Source organism: Strongylocentrotus purpuratus, unplaced genomic scaffold (genome assembly GCF_000002235.5).
Source record: "Strongylocentrotus purpuratus isolate Spur 01 unplaced genomic scaffold, Spur_5.0 spur5_scaffold_12, whole genome shotgun sequence".
Classification (NCBI taxonomy): Eukaryota; Metazoa; Echinodermata; class Echinoidea; order Camarodonta; family Strongylocentrotidae; genus Strongylocentrotus; species Strongylocentrotus purpuratus.
The window spans coordinates 31,767,229-31,788,629 of record NW_022145597.1 but is presented as its reverse complement, the minus strand read 5'-3'; the positions used below and the strand labels follow the sequence as shown (position 1 = coordinate 31,788,629).

Below are 21,401 nucleotides of genomic sequence, written 5' to 3'. Positions count from 1 at the left end.
TACATGTACAAGTCAAATAATGAAAGTGCACTGATATTACATGTTGTTTAAGATGTATGATGGGGCATGGGGATGTATTAACAATATGTGAGTAAATTGAATGCTGGGGACTTGCCTGCCATAGCAGTAACTCCTGGATTCCTGCTAAGGATGAAGTATTGTGATGAAAGAAGGGAAAGGTCACCCTGAGATGAAGTTGATTTGTACTGGTGCAAAAAACAAACCAATAATAATGTCAGATTGGACTTCATATTTGGCATTAGCTCAATACTAGAATACTAGAATGAGAAGTTTATACGATAGAAAATGTTAAAGGGCAATCCAGCCCTTGTATTGAATTCAATTGTATGGAAGCAGAAAAAACGAAAGAAACAGAATAGCGAAAGTTTGAATTAAATCGAACCATTACTAAGAAAGTGATGAATGTTTGAAATATGAGATCACTAAATCTGTGTGAATCTTAAATTGGCAATTTGTTTAGTGGATAATGAGTTAGTCATGGCCAACTCTCTCACTTGTCATGTTCAAAAATATCATAAATTTCTGTTTTTCTCCTACGCACATCCTTTGGGGCACTATTTCAAAATAAATGTATAATAATGGATAAACAATTTTGAAATTGGGGCGTTTCCAATACCGGTCTTTACCTTTAAATAATATGATGTAATAAATGTTGGTACACAGGAATTGTGATGTAAACATGAAATGTTGAGTTAATATATTCAAATGTGTGAAAAATGTGTCTGCATATGATGTAGTGACTATTTTTTTTAATGTGGTTAGGCGAGTCAGTTCTTATCACAGCAATATAATTATGTTGTTAATATGCAATTTTGTTTATAGTTCAATTTCTTGGAAAATTAAATTGTGGGGTGTGAATGCCTTCATTTGCCAATAGATAAAGCCATCGTTTTGCTTCAGTCAAAAATGATGACGTAGCTTAGATTAGGGAATAGGGAGTTTGAGAGTGTACAGGTGGTAGCAATTTAGTGAAGTTTTTTCTTTATCTACTGTTCCACACACTTCTTACAACTTATACCCCCCTCCTCTCTCTCCATTATTTACCATTTTAATGCTGTAATTCCCCCTACTTTCTCTTTCCGTACTGATTCCTCTCTTTACTCTTTCTCTCATGTCCTTTTCTCTCATTTCCCCCTCTCTCTCTCTCTCCCTTTCCTCTCTCTCTCTCTCCCTTTCCTCTCTCTCTCTCTCTCTCTCTCTACACTTTTCCCTATTTTCTCCTCTTTCCTCTCCCCCATTCATCTACCTACAGAAAAAACTACTTCCTCCATTTTTTCTTTGTTACAATTAATTCATTTTATTGTATTCCTTCTTTCTCTATTAAAAGACTTTTCCCTCCTTTTTCTCACCTTCTTCCTATCCTCCTTTCTCCCTCTCTTCCACCTCATTTTTCCTTCCCCCCCCCCCCCCCATTTGTTGCCTCTCTCTCTATTTGCATGTCTGATTACATTTTAGTACTGATCTTTTCTCTTCCCATATCTTTCAATCCTTCTCCTTTTCTCCCTTTCCAAGATATCTCCATCTCATTTTGCATTTTCCTCTTTGTTTTCCTCCTTCTCTCTCTCACTTTCTCCTCCTTTTCTCTCCATTCCCCCCTCTTTTAATCCTCCCTTTCCCCATCTCCTACCCCACTGTCCATCTTGTAACTTGTCCTCTTTTGTCAAACTTCCTTCTGCTATGAATAATTATAAAAATGCACACGTTTGTGTGAAACATTGATGTAATGTGTGATGTATTGTTTTACAGTAGTGTTGTTCATTCATATTTGACTGCAAAAATGTATCCAACTTCAGCTGAAATCATGTAATCAAGATTGTTTTTAATTTGAGTAAATAAATATTAATGAATATAATCTTTGCGTGCCATTGCATTTGTCCAGTTTGAGAGGTGGATGGAGCTAAGCAAATAGTGAGATGTGTATTCTTTATGCTGTGTTGAAGAGGGGTAATCTGATATTTGTGCTCCGGCGACAGGCTTTTTTTCATCTCGAGTATAGAGTTAGGGTTGCAATTAGGTTCGAAGTTGGGTAAGAGATTAGGATTAGATCTAGTGCTGGGTCCATGGTTGAATTCAGGAATCTGGCTCGTGTAGGACATCACTGCTGAGCAACCGTAGCAGGTGTTTTACAACCTTAAAGATACATATTAGTGGGCTCTTGGTGAGAATTCAACACCATTCGGGTGTTGTCAGTCATCAGGATTAGCCTTTAGTTTTGTAACCAAATTGCCTTATAATGCTCTGCATTTTCCACCATTCAGAAGTTACAGAGTCTCAAAATAGCCCTGTGCAATATCTCATCGATTAAACAATAGTTGATGTTGAGGTGGAAATACTTGGGTTCCGGGTTCGCACCAGTATCTTTTGGCAAGACGTTCATCTACATTTGCTCCTCCCCACCCAAGTTACAGTGGTAGGACATGAATGGTAATATGGTTGGATTGACTCGAGTGCACTTGTAAAAAAGCCTGGCCGAAATAATACCCAGGGAGCAGAGTGTGTACACTACCATGTGCAGATTAGCAAGTGTATCCAATGACTGGGATAATAATATACAAATGTGGTTATATTAGTAAGATTAATGCGTGAGAAAACCTTTTGATACACACACACACAAAATAATTTTGGCAGAACATCAGTTAGTTTACTTGATCTGTTTTTAATAAGAACATTTCACTGAGATGAAGAAAGCATTTACATGTACTTCACAAATGAAATACCTGAATACCAATAACTCGCAAGAAAATACTGGCATTTCCTAAATATTTATATAAAAAACACATTGTTACATTATATTTACACATAATATTCACATATATGCATCATATTTACAGTACAAGCTCTTGACTGTCTCCATAATTAATGTATTTAGGAGGGGCATCTTCATTCCTGAATAAAAGCATCTATTAAAATAATTCTGAAAAGGTGAAAATACAGAAGTTTAGCGGGGGAGGGGGCCGGAGTCAAGAAATAATGGTTTTTATTAAATTGCAAGCATATTGAATGTTAACAGTTACACAAACTTTCACATAAATCTAATGGGAAATGTGCACTGGCTGTGTAATTGACAAAATAAAAATAGAATTCTGTGAGTATAGTGTATTGTCATTCCAGATTTTTGTTATTCAAGATTTTGGCATTGCCCTATGATCCCTTCCAGCTCTTACAGTTTTGGAAGCAAAAAGGAAATTGGACAGAAACATGTTAAAAATAGTCTCTCATGTTGTTCTCTTTGTATCAAAAGATATACTTATATGTGCGAGATGTTTGGTATTCTATCCATGATTTCCTGTGAATCGTAGTGTAAATATCTTCACGTAATATAATAGCTTTAACAGCTTTACACTCCACACTAGGATCCTAGGTTCCACCCATTGGCTCCCATCCTATCAATCTCGGTGCTTAGCTCGGAGTCAGCGTGTGTGTAGACTGTAGCGTATACACACAGTGCTACAATGTAATAGGTATGTGTAATGCAAGATGCCTTTGTTAGAAATTTCTCTCCAGGATGAAATCTAATGATTTTCTACCTCTCATTTGTTGAATGTTTAGCATTCTTTCACATAAAACTCTACATCAATTTTAAGAGCAGAGGCATGTGTAATGAGTTTATCAAGACTTAGGAAATTTAAAACAATTCCAGGTTAAAAAAAAAACCTGTGCAATCTTCATTTCAGCTACCATTTCAACAAATTATATGGACTGTTTCATTACATCAAAGTTACCTCATAACTAATTTCTACATGACTATTAAAATTACTTTAGAAATTACGTTAACAACATTATAGTAACCAACTGTCAATTTCAATGGCCAATTTCAAATGTCATTTTCTGCTGGTGTAAATATAAAATGATATTATTTTTAAACAACTTGTAAAGGTCCAACCAAAAAATACATATGAAAATTCTTATATACCCGTACATACAAATACAAGAAAATATTAAACTTTCAAATTAGTAGAGAATACTTTTCACATTATTACATTTTACAGCCAGGAGTACAATTAAAAGAAATTTGGGGATAAACGCTCAAGAAAAGGGGCAGGAAGGGCGAATAAAAATATGATCTAAATCGTATCAAATTTACTTCATGCTGCCTCTTTGATGTATAGAATAAGCAGGAAATTTAGATTTAAAATGAAGTATTTATTGTCCATTCAGAAATTTGTTTTTCACTGATATAAGTTTATAGATCGATTCACAAACAGAACAAAATCATAATCATGTACAATTACAATAATGGTCGACTGTTATAATGCACATGCAAAATACAATGGTGCGCTTAGAAACAACAGTATTAAGCGCCTATGGTAATAAATGTTGTGTATTATTATCATTATAAAATAGAGTTGATAACAGCTTTAAGTAGGAAGGTTACACAAAATCAGTTTTATATGACGAGGATGCCAACAGAGAGGTGGGTTGAAGTAGAACAATGGAAAAAAGGTAGAAAGAGAAAGTAAGCCAAGAATAACAGGAAGTATGTAATGAAGGATCTTGATCATATCCTTACAACAGACATTTTGATAAAGCCATCACATAAAACCCATCATAAACAAATAAAACCCATCACAAACAAAAAAAACTGCTGCTAAAGAAAACATTGTTACTATAGGTCTGAGGCCATAATATTCACTATGAAAGGAATTGTGACAGAACTCAACTAAATCCCTCAGAAAAAGTTCTACTATTCAAGTTTGAGAATCTTGATGTTGGTATCATTGAAAAGCCTGTTCATTTCCCTTTACAATAATGCCCAGTTTACAATAATGCCCCGTTTGTAATGATAATTTAATCCCAGATTGTGCAGCACAACTGAATATGAGGCGAAGTCAAAAGAGAAATGTTTCAAAATGCATTTGTTATTCCTTCAAATCATCCTACCAAATTAAGAATTCCCTATTGACAATAAAAATGTCATTTCTGTAGAGGTGTTGTGGTCGAGTGGATATGTCACCAGACTATGGATCACAAGGTCCGCGGTTTGAGTCCCGCCACGGTGCTAATGTCCTTTGGCAAGACATTGATCTACATTTGCCACACTCAACCCAGGGGATGTAAATGGGTACCCGACAGGAATTTATTCCTTGAAATGCTAGAGCGCCATAATGGTAGCCATGCTAAAGCTGGGGTAATAATTGTGGAGCGCCAGGAGTGTTAAGGCTGACGGATATGAGCGTTATACAAGAACATAATATTATTATTATTTTGCAACATTTTATATTAAACTTGGTCCCAAATTCAGGTGTACTGCACATTCCATTATTACATAATAATGATAAACAAATGGGGCATCATGGTAAAGGGGAATACACACGAACCAACATCAAGTATGAATACAGTAACAAGAGATATATCAACACTCAAACATGAATTGCAGAACTTTTTTGAGAAGTTTCTTACAATTCTTTTATTTCAATCTGATTAAGGGTGTTAAAATGTAGCACCTTAACATTTCCTTAGTATGCAGGATTGTGTATAATAAAAACAAAGTACATTTGATACTTTTATACCTTGATTTAAAGTACACAAGGTGCGTTTTACTAGATACAGAATCATAGAGATGCATAAAAAGATAGGTACACAAACAAAACATAAAAACATTTATTCTTAATCTGTTAGTTCCATCCGAATAAGATCTGGGGAAAGTATGTGTAACAGCAAAATCACATCATATTAAAAAGTCCTTTAACATAGGATTAAATCACATATAAATGCAAAGTTGATAGCAAATTTTGTGTAAAAATGACTGCTCACAACATGAAAAATGAGACAAAGCACAAACACCTTAACCCTCATCACTAACATGTTTTGGCAACTGTGGTCATGTGACTCATATCTGCTACCATCAATATGTAATTGACTGGATGAAATTGAATTTGAATGCAAACATGATTGCAAATGTTAGTGAACATGCACTTTACCCTGCATATTGAAGCAAGCACAAAAATACCCTCCTCTATAAGTATTAGCCCTATCAACGTCATCTTTTGGCAACCATAATCATATCTCTTTCAAAACGTAATTGATTAGAAATCAAATTTGAATGCACACATGATTGCAAGTTTAGCCTCATGAAGCAAGGGAAAATGTTCAGAGGTCAATGTTAACAACCAGAGTGTTATGGAAATCATGCCTGCTACCATCAATTTGTAGTTGATAAGAAGACATCAAATTTGAATGCCAACTTGATTGCAAATTTTAATCAAAATTAACTGTCCTCCTCATGGAACGGGATACAATGGTCAAATATTTCAAGTGTACCAATCACCAAAACACGTTTTGCTCTTGACGTTATACTCTTTAAAAATACAAGCTTCAATCATTAATTCTACAAAGAGATATTGCACTTTAAATACACCCTCACTGAACATTAAACATCTTGAAGAGCATAAAATAGGGTGCACACTGAACCCAAATCGAGTTGACTTGGTTACTTGCAAGCCTTGTACATGGGATGTCATGTTATCCTTTATTTTATTCATACTCCTTAACATTTTACCTATAGAATGCCAGGAAAAGGTTTTGGGGGTTAGTTTCATACATTCTAGCAACATGCATACCGGGTATACAAATTATATTTTCGGGTGATCGGTACGGTACACTACCATGAATGTTACATCGCATAAACGTCATTTCCTTAGGCAATCATGACCAAGTGGGCTGCTGCCAATGTGTAACTGACTGGATGAAATCAAATGTGAACGTAAACTTGATTGCAAATTTCAATTACAAAATAACTGTATGCCTCATGAAACGGGGGACAATTTACAAATACTCTCACAAGAAACAAGCCGCACCTGTGCCATGTTTTTTGCAATCCTGATCCTGTCTGCAACCATTAATGTGTAATTACTGGATGACATTTTATTTGAATGCAAACATGATTGCAAAATTCAATTTTGAATGTCTTTTGGCAGCACCTTCGGTGGTGGAGGTATGAAAATGATAGCCTCATGAAACAGGAAACCATGCACAAAGTCTACCTTAAGTTCAGCTATCTTGTCTATAGACCTTCCATCACTTGTAGCCAATTCAACGAAAGCAAACTCAAAAGTAAGGTTGTTGTTTTTTAGAAGAAAACCGTTCACCTCACAAAATGGAATTGACATGATCGCAAATCCCCTCCTTGATGTTACTTGTGTTGCAATCATCTTTGGAAAGGTTGTGTCTGCTACCGTTCCTGGACAAAGATACTTTCTTGGGGACTAAGTCCTGCGTCCGAGAGGCTGGTGCTTGAGTCTAAGGCAGAAAGTCGACGACGGGGATAAGTTGTGATGAGTTCGTACTTCTCCGCCTTAAAACCTTCCTTAGAAACGCATTTAATCAGTGCCTGGAATACAAAAAGAAAACAAGACCAAACTTATCAATGAAGCAGAAATACAATCTTGAATCATGACACCAACACAATACTAGTACATAAGAGAAAGGGGGAAATGAAATAGCTTCTTAGCCTCATTATTTCATACCCGACACAAATTTTTATTGAGAATTTGTAAAAGAGCACTCAGCGAGACAATCGTTTGCGGGTTTCATCAAGTAAACATTTAAGGCTGAATTTTTAAAGATTTCAAACCCATAATCTAACACAATAGTTGTGTAATTCCATTGGAAACTGAAATAGAAAGATGTAATTATTTCATTCTTTGGGTACGACATGCTGTAGTTATTGCCTTTACAAGTAGGACTGTATTGCAAGTCAATGCTGGCAATGCTCATGTTCTATAAATAGTAACACAAAATTGGAAATAAAATATTTAATGTAACTTAATTGTAGGGGCTTGCACCAAACAAGCATTGCTCCTTTAAAATGCCAATCCATGTCAATGTGTACATGTAGGTGAACAATATCATTTTCAGTTATTCAACCTGTCTAATAAGGTTATCCAAGGGGCACACAAAAGAGACCATTGCAGACAGATGGCCTTTATAAGGAGGTGGAACTCAAACAGGTTTAACCATATTTCTATTTTGTCTTCTATACAACTTATAACATTGTTTTTAAGTCAATTATTGCATTTAAATGCAGTTTATACTGGAAAAGAAATGAATTAGATTTTTTTTTTTAGAATTTAAATAAATATATATATCTATATATATATAAATATAGAAGTTGGAAAGGTTCAACTTTATTGGTAAGAGTTGTACAGTCTGTTTCACCTGAAGGCTCATAAGCAACTAAATAAATTTAATACAAGGCAATGTTAAATACACTCATGTGCAGTCAGGCAAGAATACAAAAGAGACACAATAATACCCAAGTAAGGGTGAACGCAAGAATACCATGGTGGAATTAAAGGGTTTAAAGATATTAAGGTCATGTGGTAGGGGGGAGGAGGGAGGGGTTTAACCATATTCAGAGAGTAGAAACTTTCTCTTATGTTTACATGTGGAAATGAGTTCGGTTCTAGAGTTCGGTTCAAGAAAGTGTTGTGAAAACCTATCCTGTCTCACCTTTAGAGTTGCTGATGTTGATAGACAGACCTGTTTTCTTCTTCCATCGGGGAACCTTAACATGATTTCAGTAGTTGGTCCTGCAATAAAACACAATGAGGCATGATGTCTACGATTCACTTAAAGGTAATACAAAGTTTTGGTATGGGGTCATGAATTTGGTTCAAATGAACATATTGCAAGCATATGCGATCTTACAATATTCAGTGATCGTTGTCGCGGTTAAAATTGAGTCTAAAGTTATGAAATTATAAATAATTAACTCTTTATGCTGTATAGCTCCCTCTCAAGGTCAAGATATTAATTAAGCTATAAAACAATGTTTCTTGACTAAAATCGACCGACTAGCTAATCCCGTTTGAAAATTATATACCACAACTACATATTCTGAGATTTTCATGGTCGCACCTACTATTGTACGGCCGTAGGCGCTATTTGAAATTTATCAAAATTTACTGGGAGCACCAGTAAATTTTTTAATTCAATTTTACTCGAAAGTAAAAGTGTTTTAGGGGCTAAATTTTCTAGTGCTTATAATACATCCACAGGGGCATCCAAATATATCAAAATTGTAAAGAATCACTATCCACCCAATTTTCAAAATTTCCCAAAACTTTGTATTACCTTTAACTAGAGTATACTAAGTTTGCCTGATGAGATTCATTGACGATAACCCCTGTAAGAACTAGGAAGATGGGTTAAAGAACTTTTTTAAATATGGGTTTATATCCAAAATCTGGTGAGTGCACTGTACTCTATGTTTTCATGTACAATGTATATATTTTGTTCTTGGACAGTGGTAAAAAAGGAAGTTAGCTGCACCCTTTTCATTCACAAAATGTAAATAAATGGAAATTAAGGAACAAATAATCCTGCCTACTGCACGATTTAAAAAAACAATAAAAGCGATTCTGACGGGTGACTAGGTTAGCCCTCCTCATCAATCTCCAAGATATACCTGAGGTTTCATCGGATTCATTATCCTCCCCTTTTGTGGCATCGTCGGCATCAGCCCCAGATAACCTTCCTGCATCGTCCTGCTTCTCCCCATCGATATCGTCATCGACATCAACATTGACATCAACATTGACATCATTGCTGTCTATTATCTTTGGTTTGCTTTCCGAAGGTTCAGTTCTTGCCTTTTCTTCACATGAAAGTTCTCTCTTTCCCTCGCTTGTGATCGATCCATTTGATTTGGCTTCTTTCACATCTGTTCTCTCATTTATCACAGTGGTCTCGTCCTTCACGTCGTCATCTACATTGTGAACGACCTCTTCATGACCTTTGCAAGCGGCACTGACAATTACACTTGTCCTTTGAACAGCCCCGTTTGTTGCTTTAGTCTTAGAGGTCGTCCGATGCACTGCCTCACTCGAGGGCTCAGAGTCACTGAACGCAAAATCGCTCTCTATCGTCTCTACTGCATCATCGTCTTCATCATCCTCTTCATCGTCGACATCGTCTTCAGAATCGGATTCGATGGCAATGATGCTGGACTCTGCTTTGGTTTGAGCTGCTTCCACCTCGGCCAGGGATGCGGCGATGGCGGCTTCTAACTGACTATCCTCACTCGCATCAATGATGCTCTGTAACAGGAGTGGAAGAGAAAGAGAGAGAATAAACCCATTATTAGAAACTCCACAAATCCAACCATCTTCTTACATATATACTCTGAACGGAAGTTGAAGCAAGAAAGTTATATAATGTTTTTCAGAATTGTACATTTCTGAATCAGGAATCAAAAAGTTTATAAGGCATTTTCCCAGGAAGGGTAGGAAGCCGTTTTCCCTCTTTTTTCTGCCTTGGCATCTTGGAGAAATGAGGTAGAAAATGCGTGATTAATTGCTATTACATGTAATTTTTCATTATATTTCAATTGTGCTTTATGCTATTTACTTTGTACAGGTGAATGAGTGCTTTATGCTATTTACTTTGTACGGGTAAATGAGTGATTGCCAAAATAATAATAATAATAATAATAATAAAACATGAACAACATGAGGACCATTTTGAGGTAAGCGGGAGAAGGTACCCTAAAACGAAAAGTGTTTACTTTTCCTGCGCTGCCATTGTTCTATGGGCTCTGTGGCAGGCCAACACCTTGGCCTCAGGAAGGGCAAAACATCTCAACTAACCGGGACCCATATACTAATAGTAATAGTAAGAAAACCACTTTTGAGGGCCCTGATTTGTATAACTGAGGGGAAGTGAGGGGAGGTGGGGGGAGGGGGGTTCGCCCACAATAACTGAAGTAAGAATGTATACATTTTCCCTTTGCATTTTTCTTTTCTTGCAATGATTCCCTACGCTAGCCTGCAGTCATGGGATTCCTGACTGTCCTAAAGGTTTATAATTGTGATTGCAGCATGAGCTAAATCCAGAATTTTGTTTAGAATCCGAGGAAAAGATAGCTGATCCCTTTAAATGGATAAATGTCATATGTCATACAGGATACATTCCAAAGAAAGGCCTGAAACGGTATTACTTACAGATGTTCTAGCCTTCTTGGCAGGTGGCCCAGATGACGAAGGGCTATCGGCCGGCGGTGACAGAGGAACAATGTCTGGAATGTCCATTTTGTGGTCACATAAGAACTGCATCACTGAGAGAGGGGAGAAAAGACCATTTTCATTACTTTCTTAAATTTATGTATGTTTTGCATTAAATTAGTTGCTCTAATCGAGTGTTTTGTTCATTTGTTTGCCCCATCATTCCATCTGCCTTGATTTTGTTGGTTCTGTAACTCCCCAAGTAAGTCTGAGCTAAATGAATGATTACCGGTAACATAAACAATATCAACACCCTCATCCCAGAAGCTACCCCATGGAGTTCCCATAATTTTCGTTAAAATTTGTGTACAAATCATAACGTGTTAATTTTCTTACAGAAAGCAGTCGAGAAAGCAATCAGACATGGGTAAAAAGGACACACACTCCAGCGACAAATGCTCTACAGTCTAAGTCATATACTTACTAAATTCCTAACTTCAACCTTAGACCAAACACAAGCCTGACTCTAACCCATCATCCTAAACCTAACCTAATACCCAATAGCACCCCAACCCTAACCCAAGATCTAGGACTAAATACAGCACAGAGCAAATAACACTGACGCTAGAAGAGATGTCCCAGGAGCAAATGTCAGCTGAGCAAGTGTTGCAGATGTTAATGTCTTCAGGGAAATTGTCCCAGAAGCAAATGTCCCTAGAGCAAGTGTTGCAGAAGTTAATGTCTTCAGGGAAATTATCCAAGAAGCAAATGTCCCTAGAGCAATTGTTGCAGAAGTTAATGTCTTCAGGGAAATCGTCCCAGAAGCAAATGTCCCTAGAGCAATTGTTGCAGAAGTTAATGTCTTCTGGGAAATTGTCCCAGAAGCAAATGTCCCCAGAGCAATTGTTGCAGAAGTTAATGTCATCAGGGAAATTATCCCAGAAGCAAATGTCCCTAGAGCAATTGTTGCAGAAGTTAATGTCATCAGGGAAATTGTCCCAGAAGCAAATGTCCCTAGAGCAATTGTTGCAGAAGTTAATGTCATCAGGGAAATTATCCCAGAAGCAAATGTCCCTAGAGCAATTGTTGCAGAAGTTAATGTCATCAGGGAAATTGTCCCAGAAGCAAATGTCCCTAGAGCAATTGTTGCAGAAGTTAATGTCTTCAGGGAAATTATCCCAGAAGCAAATGTCCCTAGAGCAATTGTTGCAGAAGTTAATGTCTTCAGGGAAATTGTCCCAGAAGCAAATGTCCCTAGAGCAATTGTTGCAGAAGTTAATGTCTTCAGGGAAATTGTCCCAGAAGCAAATGTCCCTAGAGCAATTGTTGCAGGAGTTAATGTCATCAGGGAAATTATCACAGAAGCAAATGTCCCCAGAGCAATTGTTGCAGGAGTTAATGTCATCAGGGAAATTGTCCCAGAAGCAAATGTCCCCAGAGCAATTGTTGCAGGAGTTAATGTCATGAGGGAAATTATCCCAGAAGCAAATGTCCCTAGAGCAATTGTTGCAGAAGTTAATGTCATCAGGGAAATTATCCCAGAAGCAAATGTCCCTAGAGCAATTGTAGCAGGAGTTAATGTCTTCAGGGAAATTGTCCCAGAAGCAAATGTCCCTAGAGCAATTGTTGCAGGAGTTAATGTCATCAGGGAAATTGTCCAAGAAGCAAATGTCCCTAGAGCAATTGCTGCAGAAGTTAATGTCATCAGGGAAATTATCCCAGAAGCAAATGTCCCTAGAGCAATTGTAGCAGGAGTAAACTTGGATCACCCTGGCATGACTTACCAACATCACAGAAAGCTTCGTTGTCTATTCTATGCCAAGTTGCCATCTGTTCTCCTGAGGAAAAATGGGAATAAAAAAAAGAAATCACTACTATGAACATTTCTTTCTTTAATCATACTTTTCAATTAACATGTCTTTACATTATCAGCTCATCTTCTAGATAGTATTGGTAGGTTCCATCTTGATTTCTTCTATAAATCTCTTTCCTTCGTCACATTTGATTTTTTTTTCTGGGGGTAATCTTCTCTTTCTCTTCTTGCCCCTTCTCCACCCCTCTCTTCATCCACCCCAAAATCATTCTTTTTCTCTCTCTCTCACCTTCTATCAATCTTCTACCCAATTCCTCTTCCACTCCCCCCCCCCCCCCCCCCCCCCACACTCCGGGGTCAGAGGGACACATACCTGTTCCCCAAATCTCTGGTAAAGGGGTACTGTTTCGAGTGACGAAGTCTGGTATGTATAGACTTTCACACCGGAGATAGGGTGGGGTGCTTTCAAAGGGAGGTAAACACGCATACGCATACCCTAAATAACACTGAGTGGGGGGGGGGGGGGGGGGGGGGGTGGAAGGGTGCTTTCAAAGGGAGGGAAACAAGCATACCCATACCCTAAATAACACTGAGTGGGGGGGGGGGGGAGGCCTCCACTGCATCCCTTCTATCTAGCCCTCCTTTGTTCTTCCCTCTGATCCCTCTTCTCTGTTCTCTTCTCTTCTCCTTCTCCTTCCTCGAACCCCTTTTCAGGAATGCCAGTTAGAATTTAACAGAGGGTGTGAAAATCACCTAGAATGAGCTATTTTGTACACAAAAAAGCGTTAACTATGGTCAGAAAATAACTCGCCAGGGCCTGAATTCAGGCTATTGCCTGAAAACTGGCATCCCTGCCTTTTCAAGTCATCCCTCCTTCAATATTTCCTATTCCTTCTCCCCATTGCATCCATTTCTTCTCTTAATGTATAACTTCATAAACTTATATTTATATCATATCAATTTATAATATATTATGCTATTTCTCTTGCATCACACATGTATGTAACAAACCTGTTCTTGGATCCAAAATAGAGACATAGGGGAACTCTGTAACTTTATAAAACTGCATGTACCGCTGCCCTTCATCGCTATCATGGTACACCTAAATGCAAACACAGGCAGAAGAGATTTCTTGTAGTTCAAATTTTTCCAAAAATGATTTTGACAATTAAATATACAGTGAAACCTGTATGTACAGGGCCCCGTTGCACAAAACGTACCATTGATGGTAACTTTGCCACCAAGGGTAACTACCATGGAAACCTTGATTTTGATTGGCTGTTCAGCCCTGTTACCATGGTAATTGCCATTGATGGCAAATTTACCATCAATGGTAAGTTTTATGCAACAGGCCCTGATCTCTCAAGGGAAACCTGTCTTTATATACAGGTGTGGTGGTCTTTATGTACAGGTCCTTGAATGATGTTTCAAACAATGAGAAAGCCCATTCAAGGGAAATAGAAAATAAGGTCTTGATCATAGACAGGGGTTCTTTCTATACAAGTGGTCACTAGCACAGGTTACTGTAAATTTACTGCATCCCCTTACTGTTAGACATTTACAAAATACATTTACTGCTGCTGCTTTTATATGAAAGCACTTTCCTTTGGCCTTACAGCTAGCAGCTGTTATCATGTCATAGTGCATTACGGTAAATCATTTCCGTACCACGTATACAATCACTAAACTTGGACGAAGAGAGGCAGAATTTTAGAAGATGCCTTCTTCTGACTAATTGCTTTGAAGGGGAAGATGAAATCTGTAATTTATCCACTTTATGATGTATCTTTCAAGTGGTCCATACTGATATTTAGCAGATTTCAACAAAGGAAGATAATGAGAGAAACACATTGATGACATTAATGAGGAGCAAATGTGAGATCACTATGAGCAGACATACCCGATGAAAGAATCCTTGAATTCTCTTGAATATTTGTTTTGTAAGGGAAAATGAAATTAATAATTTAGGACTATCATAAGACATCTTTTAAGAAATCTACACCGCTATTAAGCTGATTTTAAAAGAAGAAGAAAGGAAAAAAGACAAACTGATGATATTTTAGGGACAATCAGATAAATCTAAAGTGACGCCGGAGCAAATGTAAGAATAGGGACTTTTAGATTTGCGTGGACTGATACGGGTGACGTCCATTCAAGGCAGTGCATTAAAAGGACGTCGATCGTAGCAATCCATGTTGTTGTTGTGCAAATCTAAAAGTCCCTATTAACGTGGGAAGACGTACCTGCCAAAAGATGAAAGACTCCCTGATGATACTCTTGACAGTAGAGTCACTCCAGATGTCTCTGTTAAGTTGCTGACAGCTGAATTCTCTTACATTCTGAACGTTGACCATGAGCCACTTGCCCTGGGCTTGCCCAGCTTCCCGTGCCTGTCAAGGTCAAGATGGATGTAATTGTGATGAAATGACATTTGGAGAAATACAAATGTATTCCTGTTGGTGTGTAGTCCTGCTTACATCCTATATTTTGATATGTAAACTTCTGAATGTGTTTCATAGATCTTTAAATATTTTTTGAAATATTTGCTTTTCAAACTTGCTAAGCTCCAACCCAAAAACCTCAAGATCTCATTCCCCTTGTGACATCATCTGTCAGTCATCAATGAGCTAACTTGAGAAAGTGGTATGCAATTTTGATAATGACCGGTCATTAGGGCTGCAACGTGTGGTCGAATGCTCGAGTACCCGCACGGTTGACAACTACTCGGGTACGATTTCTCGTACTTGAATATTCGGCCGCAAAAAAACAAAAATCCCGGTCACCTGGCGCTGTCCAGGCCCACGCTTACCCGTGCCAGGGAGAGCGGCGGCCGCTGGCATGGTGCCGTCGGTAAAAATGTTTCCCAACTCAAGCACTGTCAAACTCACCACTCAGAAACTGGGACCAAATGTCCGGATTTCTGTTTGGACTTGGAGAAAAATGGATTATTCTGCCATCTTTGGTTTTTAAAACAGCATTGTTTACTGTCATTGTTATTATTAAATCGGCGCCTTCAACTGCAACTCGAAGTCAAATTGCATGCGTTTTCGGCGACGGACCTGGGATAGTGCTTCAGTGGTATGGTGGTGGCAAAAAAAAAATCAACAACAAAAAAAATCAAAAATTAAAAAAAAATAAAAAAAATTCAACAACAAAAAAAAATCAAAAAAAATTATAAAAAACATGGCGTCCGAATATTTGAGTATTCGCTTGTAAGCTTGGGAGTGTACTCGGGTACCTTATTACACTGTTGTGCACAGCTTTACCGGTCATTATCAAATGATAATGACCGGTCATTAGTAAAATCATTTTATAAATTATTTGTATACTAATTTCCTACTACAAATTATCATTTTTTTAACAGTATTCTCACTTTTTTTGTTAGACCGGCAAACTCGTATTTACGGTCCTGCTTTAAAAAAAATGCTTTTCAATTCTGTCCTACAAAGAGACCCTTTCTCACCGTAACAAATGTTCCTTTGTGCATGAGGTCTAGAGGTGGTCTGAAAAGATCTTCTAATGTTCTCTTTTTCGATGATGACTTGGGGTTGTGCATCATCTCCTCCTGGAGCCCTGGAAGAAAGGGGGAAAAAGATGAATGTGACTGCCTCGATTTGATTTCATTTAAGCCCCACTGCACTACTGATAGCTACTTGCGCCCTCTATATAGCAAAAATGCCTAATCGGTGACCATTGGTCCCCCATGGTCCCCTTTTTCCTATGTTAATTGAGAGCTGATTTGATGAGATAACCACCTGTCAGTGACCATGCAGGGAGGTCTAACCCCTCCTGGCCAAACTAGTGCGATGGGGCTTTAATTCAAAATCACCATTTTCCACTATGCATGTTTTTATAGAACTACCGTCTTTGGATTGATATAGAATTAGTCCATTCAAAATTTCATGCTTAATAATCTGATAATTTAATGAAACATGATGTAAACAAATACTCTTGGTAGACATCTTGTATAATTTACAAGAATCATTTATCTCATGGCGTGTCTCCAAACTCAGCTCGCTTTACCTCCTGATGATGATGCATACTTCAAATGAATCTTGTAACAACTTTGGAATTAATATTCCAATTTCACATGATCTACAATTCGTTATAATTTCTAGCTACTTTCCTAATGCAATTGCATGCCCAGCTTTTAACATGATCTTTATGATAGAGGCTGGGAGAGGGAATCCTTTTTTTCTTCAAAGGTTTACTAATAAAATATTTAATGGCCTTGAGTGGGACACAAGGATATATCCCAAGACCTTAAAAGCAGAACAGGATCAGGAACACAAATCGTGTGAACAAAAACTAGTGTTTGAAGCTTTCATAAGGTTGACGCACAGATACATGAAATTGGCAGTCTTGAGATATCTGTTCCATAAGAAATGTACAGAAAGGAAAATAATAAAAAAATAAGCAAATATTAGAGGTGAATAGAACAGAAGACCTAATAAACTGTTCTTGTATATCTTACATTATTGTATGACGTCCCTATGCGCTTCTAAAGATGTTGGATGTCGTCACCTTGGCTTGAGCTATGGCAGCCACAGGAGTGCACATGGCATTTCCAGGACTAAATCCTGTCAGGTACTGTACCCATTTCACACCCTGGTGTAGTCCAGATTCAGTCCGTTCGTTCTTTTTATCCCCACACACAGCGCGGTCTCTCCACTGATCGCGCAATCCCCAAATTTCCGTCCAGATTTAGAGGAATGGCTAGGTCTACTTTCAACGTTGAGGGTGTGTTATTTTATCAGCTGATTGGGTGCGCTGAACGAAAACGGTACAGAGGCTGGACTAACCCTGGTGGAGAGAGACAACTGTGGATAAAATGCCTTGTCTAAGGACTATACGCACTAGGCAGAAATTTGAACCTCAAACCTTTTGCTTGAGAGTCAAGTGAATGAAACCATCATGCTCCCTCATAACGATGCTCCAAGAAAGGCAAAATACGATATCCATTAACAACTCACTTGTTTCTGCTTGGAAGTCGCGTAGACCATCAAAAACGGACTGTCTGGCCCTTCTTTGTCTAGGAACTGGACCTGCAGAAAATGATAATCAAAATTATGAGCTTCGACCAATGAAACTAAATTAACTTGAGCCATAATTCTTACCAGCGAAAAATAACAGCAACAACCAAAAAATCATTTGAAATTTGAAAAAAGGATAATTCTATGCAGCGTGTCCCATTCGACACATGTCTTTTATCCACATATTTCATCTAGAAATGAAGAACCTCTTGATATGACTGAAAATTGTGCTTTCTACTATCATTAGTATTACCGGTAGTCATAGTCCTGTTAAGAGATTTTACATTCACAGATAAAGTCATACAGGGCCTAGGCACATCACATGAGGTCAGCCACAATTGCTTTAGACAACCAATAACAAGAAAAGGGATGCCACAAAACCATATTTCACTATTACAAAGAGAAGCTTTACCAGTACTGAATTGCTCCCTCGCTTGCTCACTTTAATCTGACTGGCGTTCAAGAGATCTGTGCATAAGAAATTGTCCGGGATGCATTTTTTTACAAATACCGATAAATAAAATAAAACACCTCACAAAACAGAATAAGGTTATCAGCTTCTTGATATGAAGAAAATTCAACAAAATCTGATGTTTTTTTTTTTTTTTTTTTTTTTTTTTTGGGGGGGGAGGGAGAAGGGGGCAGGTGGATATGGGTATTTCCATAAATTAGCAACCCACTTTGTGACACTTTTGGTGTCCCACTTACATAAGGAACCCACACATATTTGTGGCTCTTAGTAAAAGACTTAGATATTGGATTTTAAAGTGATTTCCAAGCATAATATTGCATAATATTGCACTATAAACAGACGTTAGCTTACCAAATGTGGGAACATCCTCAACCAATGTGTCCATTTTACTTGGAATTGGAGCACGGACAGAATCGCTGGAATAAAAATAAACAGAACAAAAGGCGCACAGTTAAACAATTTGCAAGTTCTCATTACTAACCTCTTGCAAGTTGCAAATCTAGCAAAAAAACTGAAGGTAAAAATTTGACTTATGTCCAGGCCATCAGGGTAGTCAGCTAAGCCATTCAAAATGCAACAGCGGCAGGTTCCAATTTTGAAATTACATGTTTGAAAATCACCTGCACGTTTAAATCTGCACAATCAAAATTATCTATGAAATATTACCAGGTAGTCATAAATCTATTGCAAAAATGGTCCAAAATATAAATCACATTGCACCAGAGAGCATAAAACCCAAATCACTTCAGCGAGAAGTGCGAGCACCAGACCCCAGCAAAAAAATCTGTACTGCCGTAATGGTCGTTAATTTCTGTACCAATATTACGGGACATCCGTACTAGTTGGCAGCTCTGCCCTCACCCCTCTCTCTCACTACTCCCCAGGTTATGAAACACTTTTTCACTTACTTGAGGGGTATTGATGGGCCAGCAGCCGAAGACAGGGAGGAAGTAGCATTGACATCTTGATTCTGCATGGCATCAACGTCAATCACACCGTCTAAGTGCATGGAGATCGCCCTCTCTAGGTCACCATTGCATACCTCCAGCATTTGCAAACCCACTACAGTTGTGGATCCTGTATTCCAATGTATGGGAGTAGAGTACTTGTATTAGATAGGCAATTGCTTTGTTCTGAATTTAATTTTTGTTAGGGCTCCAAATACTAAACATACCAACATTTTCAAATAAACAGTAAGCTTAATGTTGGAATTTCACTTGAAATGGCAACATAGATGCAGTTTATGTTTATGTTTATACTGCAATTAATGTATATATTATTCCATTCCCAATGTAACAATCATTTTCAGAATGTTATTAATAACGTTTGTGACGATGTACATTTGATATTATTGTATTACCGCTTACCGGTATGTATTTCTTCTTGTATTATGTACATGTACAATGACTGTAAAACCAGTGAAAAAAGAATTTCCTGAAAGGGACAATAAATTTCAATTCAATTCAATTGAGCTAGTCAATTTTTGGTCTAAGTCAATCGATAGGCATCGAGCAGCAATGAGAATTAGAGTTAGAACTGGTGTAGCTGGACTGTTGAGATGACAGCATTCTTCTAGAAACCAAACCCCATGCACACCCTTCTCACTCTCATTCTCAGTTCTCACACTAATTGTTTTTTTTCGTAAAGTATCAAAAAGGCTAGGTTACTAAACTAATAGTAGTAAATACTGCCTAGATCCACACATAGGAGCATCACTATCCTGGCTGTGTAGTAAAAGCTGTGCTTTTGATTCTCAACATTTCAAACACCACTGTACCAAACTCAACTGATTTCACTAAAAATCGGTACTTTAGTGACAATTGATGACACCTAATTAGCAGTAAAATACATTTTTTTTAACTTACTGATGTTAGAAAGAATAATTTAAAAATTCAAATTGTAAGTCTCGTGTCAAACTTTGCTTACAGCTGCATCGACAAGATTGTGTACAGTCTATGCAATATTGTGTGGTGTGTGTATTTGTGTATGGGGTCTAAAAATACCCGCCTCACAGCAAGCATGCAGTGCTAGAGGTCAATACGCATTGACCTTGACTCTCTATGCTTTGCTGGAGTGCCTAGATCTAGACCCTACTTAGTCTATCCAAAAAATACTCCAAAAATAACAAGAAAATTGACACGAAACAGGTAAATAAACATGACGACTTTTAACTCATGTAGTCATGATCGTTATTTGGACATTTAATGAATAGACCTATTTACTTCATTTTGGGTATGTTTTAGGAGACTAGGGTATCTCCACGCCAGAGTTACAGGTCAATTTTTGGATACGTTTCTGAACAAGCGCTGAAAATTTTAATAATTTAGGAGCCAAAAGAGGTTCCGATTCGGCTCAATCTATCCGCATGGTGCGATTCGGCTGGGATACCATCTGTGAGCTGTGTTAGGGGGAATGTCAACAAATGTCAGTTTATAAATTACTAGGTCGGTTCTCGACCCTACCCAATTGCCAAATCAGAATTTTGAGGCTAACGAACGAAAGAGACAGAAATTTTGGTCTAAACCCGAGTCCATGTAATCTAGACCTAGACCGAATTTTCCGTCTCTTTCTTTCTTATTTGGGTAGGGTCGGCTCTCTCTTTAAACTAGTCCAAGACCCTAGCTAGGGCTAGCTACTTCCTTCTTCTTCTTCTTCTTCTTTGCTATAAGCTCAAGAATACTTTGCAGGTAAATAAAAGGTTTAACAAGATAAAATTAACCTCTTAAATTAATTATAAACTGTAGTTGCATCTTGTAAGTTGAAGTTGAAAATGAAAGTTTAAAAAAAAGTTAAACTTGTTAAACTTAGTCTTAGCTCACCAGTCACTGATGCAAACTGCTCTGCGAGTGCATTCATGTCAGATTTACTTGCCGCTGACATCCTCTGAAATTCATTCACTTTAAAGGTTACGTGACTCAAAATTGAGCAATTGTGAGAGTAACATTCATTCACGATATATCACCCAGCCCTAGGCGCTAAGCCTAGTATAATGCATACGATGTAGGCAAAACTAACTAGATTTTAGATACATGCTATGCATACATACTATTACTAGCATGCATTACACTGCAGTGCAGTTTATGTGTGTTGATACGAATGGAGCAGCGGCCATACGGCAC

General features: G+C 37.7%; 1 protein-coding gene across 1 annotated transcript; it reads right to left on the bottom strand.

Annotated features, from left to right (window-relative positions):
• Positions 1-5,598: 5,598 nt before the first annotated feature.
• LOC115918544 (UBX domain-containing protein 7-like) lies at positions 5,599-21,373 on the bottom strand. Its single transcript, XM_030982437.1, has 12 exons — positions 21,102-21,373; positions 19,191-19,359; positions 18,634-18,698; positions 17,751-17,822; positions 16,241-16,350; positions 15,021-15,167; positions 13,789-13,879; positions 12,749-12,802; positions 10,965-11,077; positions 9,431-10,061; positions 8,473-8,552; positions 5,599-7,351 (listed from the first exon to the last, which is right to left on the bottom strand). The coding sequence occupies exons 1-12, from the start codon at positions 21,160-21,162 to the stop codon at positions 7,193-7,195; spliced, it is 1,752 nt and encodes a 583-aa protein (XP_030838297.1). The 5' UTR covers positions 21,163-21,373; the 3' UTR covers positions 5,599-7,192.
• Positions 21,374-21,401: the final 28 nt, after the last annotated feature.

Bases quoted from the DNA above. Each gene is read 5' to 3' on its own strand.
- LOC115918544 (XM_030982437.1), bottom strand. From the start codon at position 21,162: ATGTCAGCGGCAAGTAAATCTGACATGAATGCACTCGCAGAGCAGTTT. The intron at 16,351-17,750 runs GTGAGTTGTTAA...CCTTTCTTCCAG, and splicing joins CGACTTCCAAGCAGAAACAA to GGCTCCAGGAGGAGATGATG. The intron at 8,553-9,430 runs GTATATCTTGGA...GTTTTATTGCAG, and splicing joins TGAATCCGATGAAACCTCAG to GACCAACTACTGAAATCATG.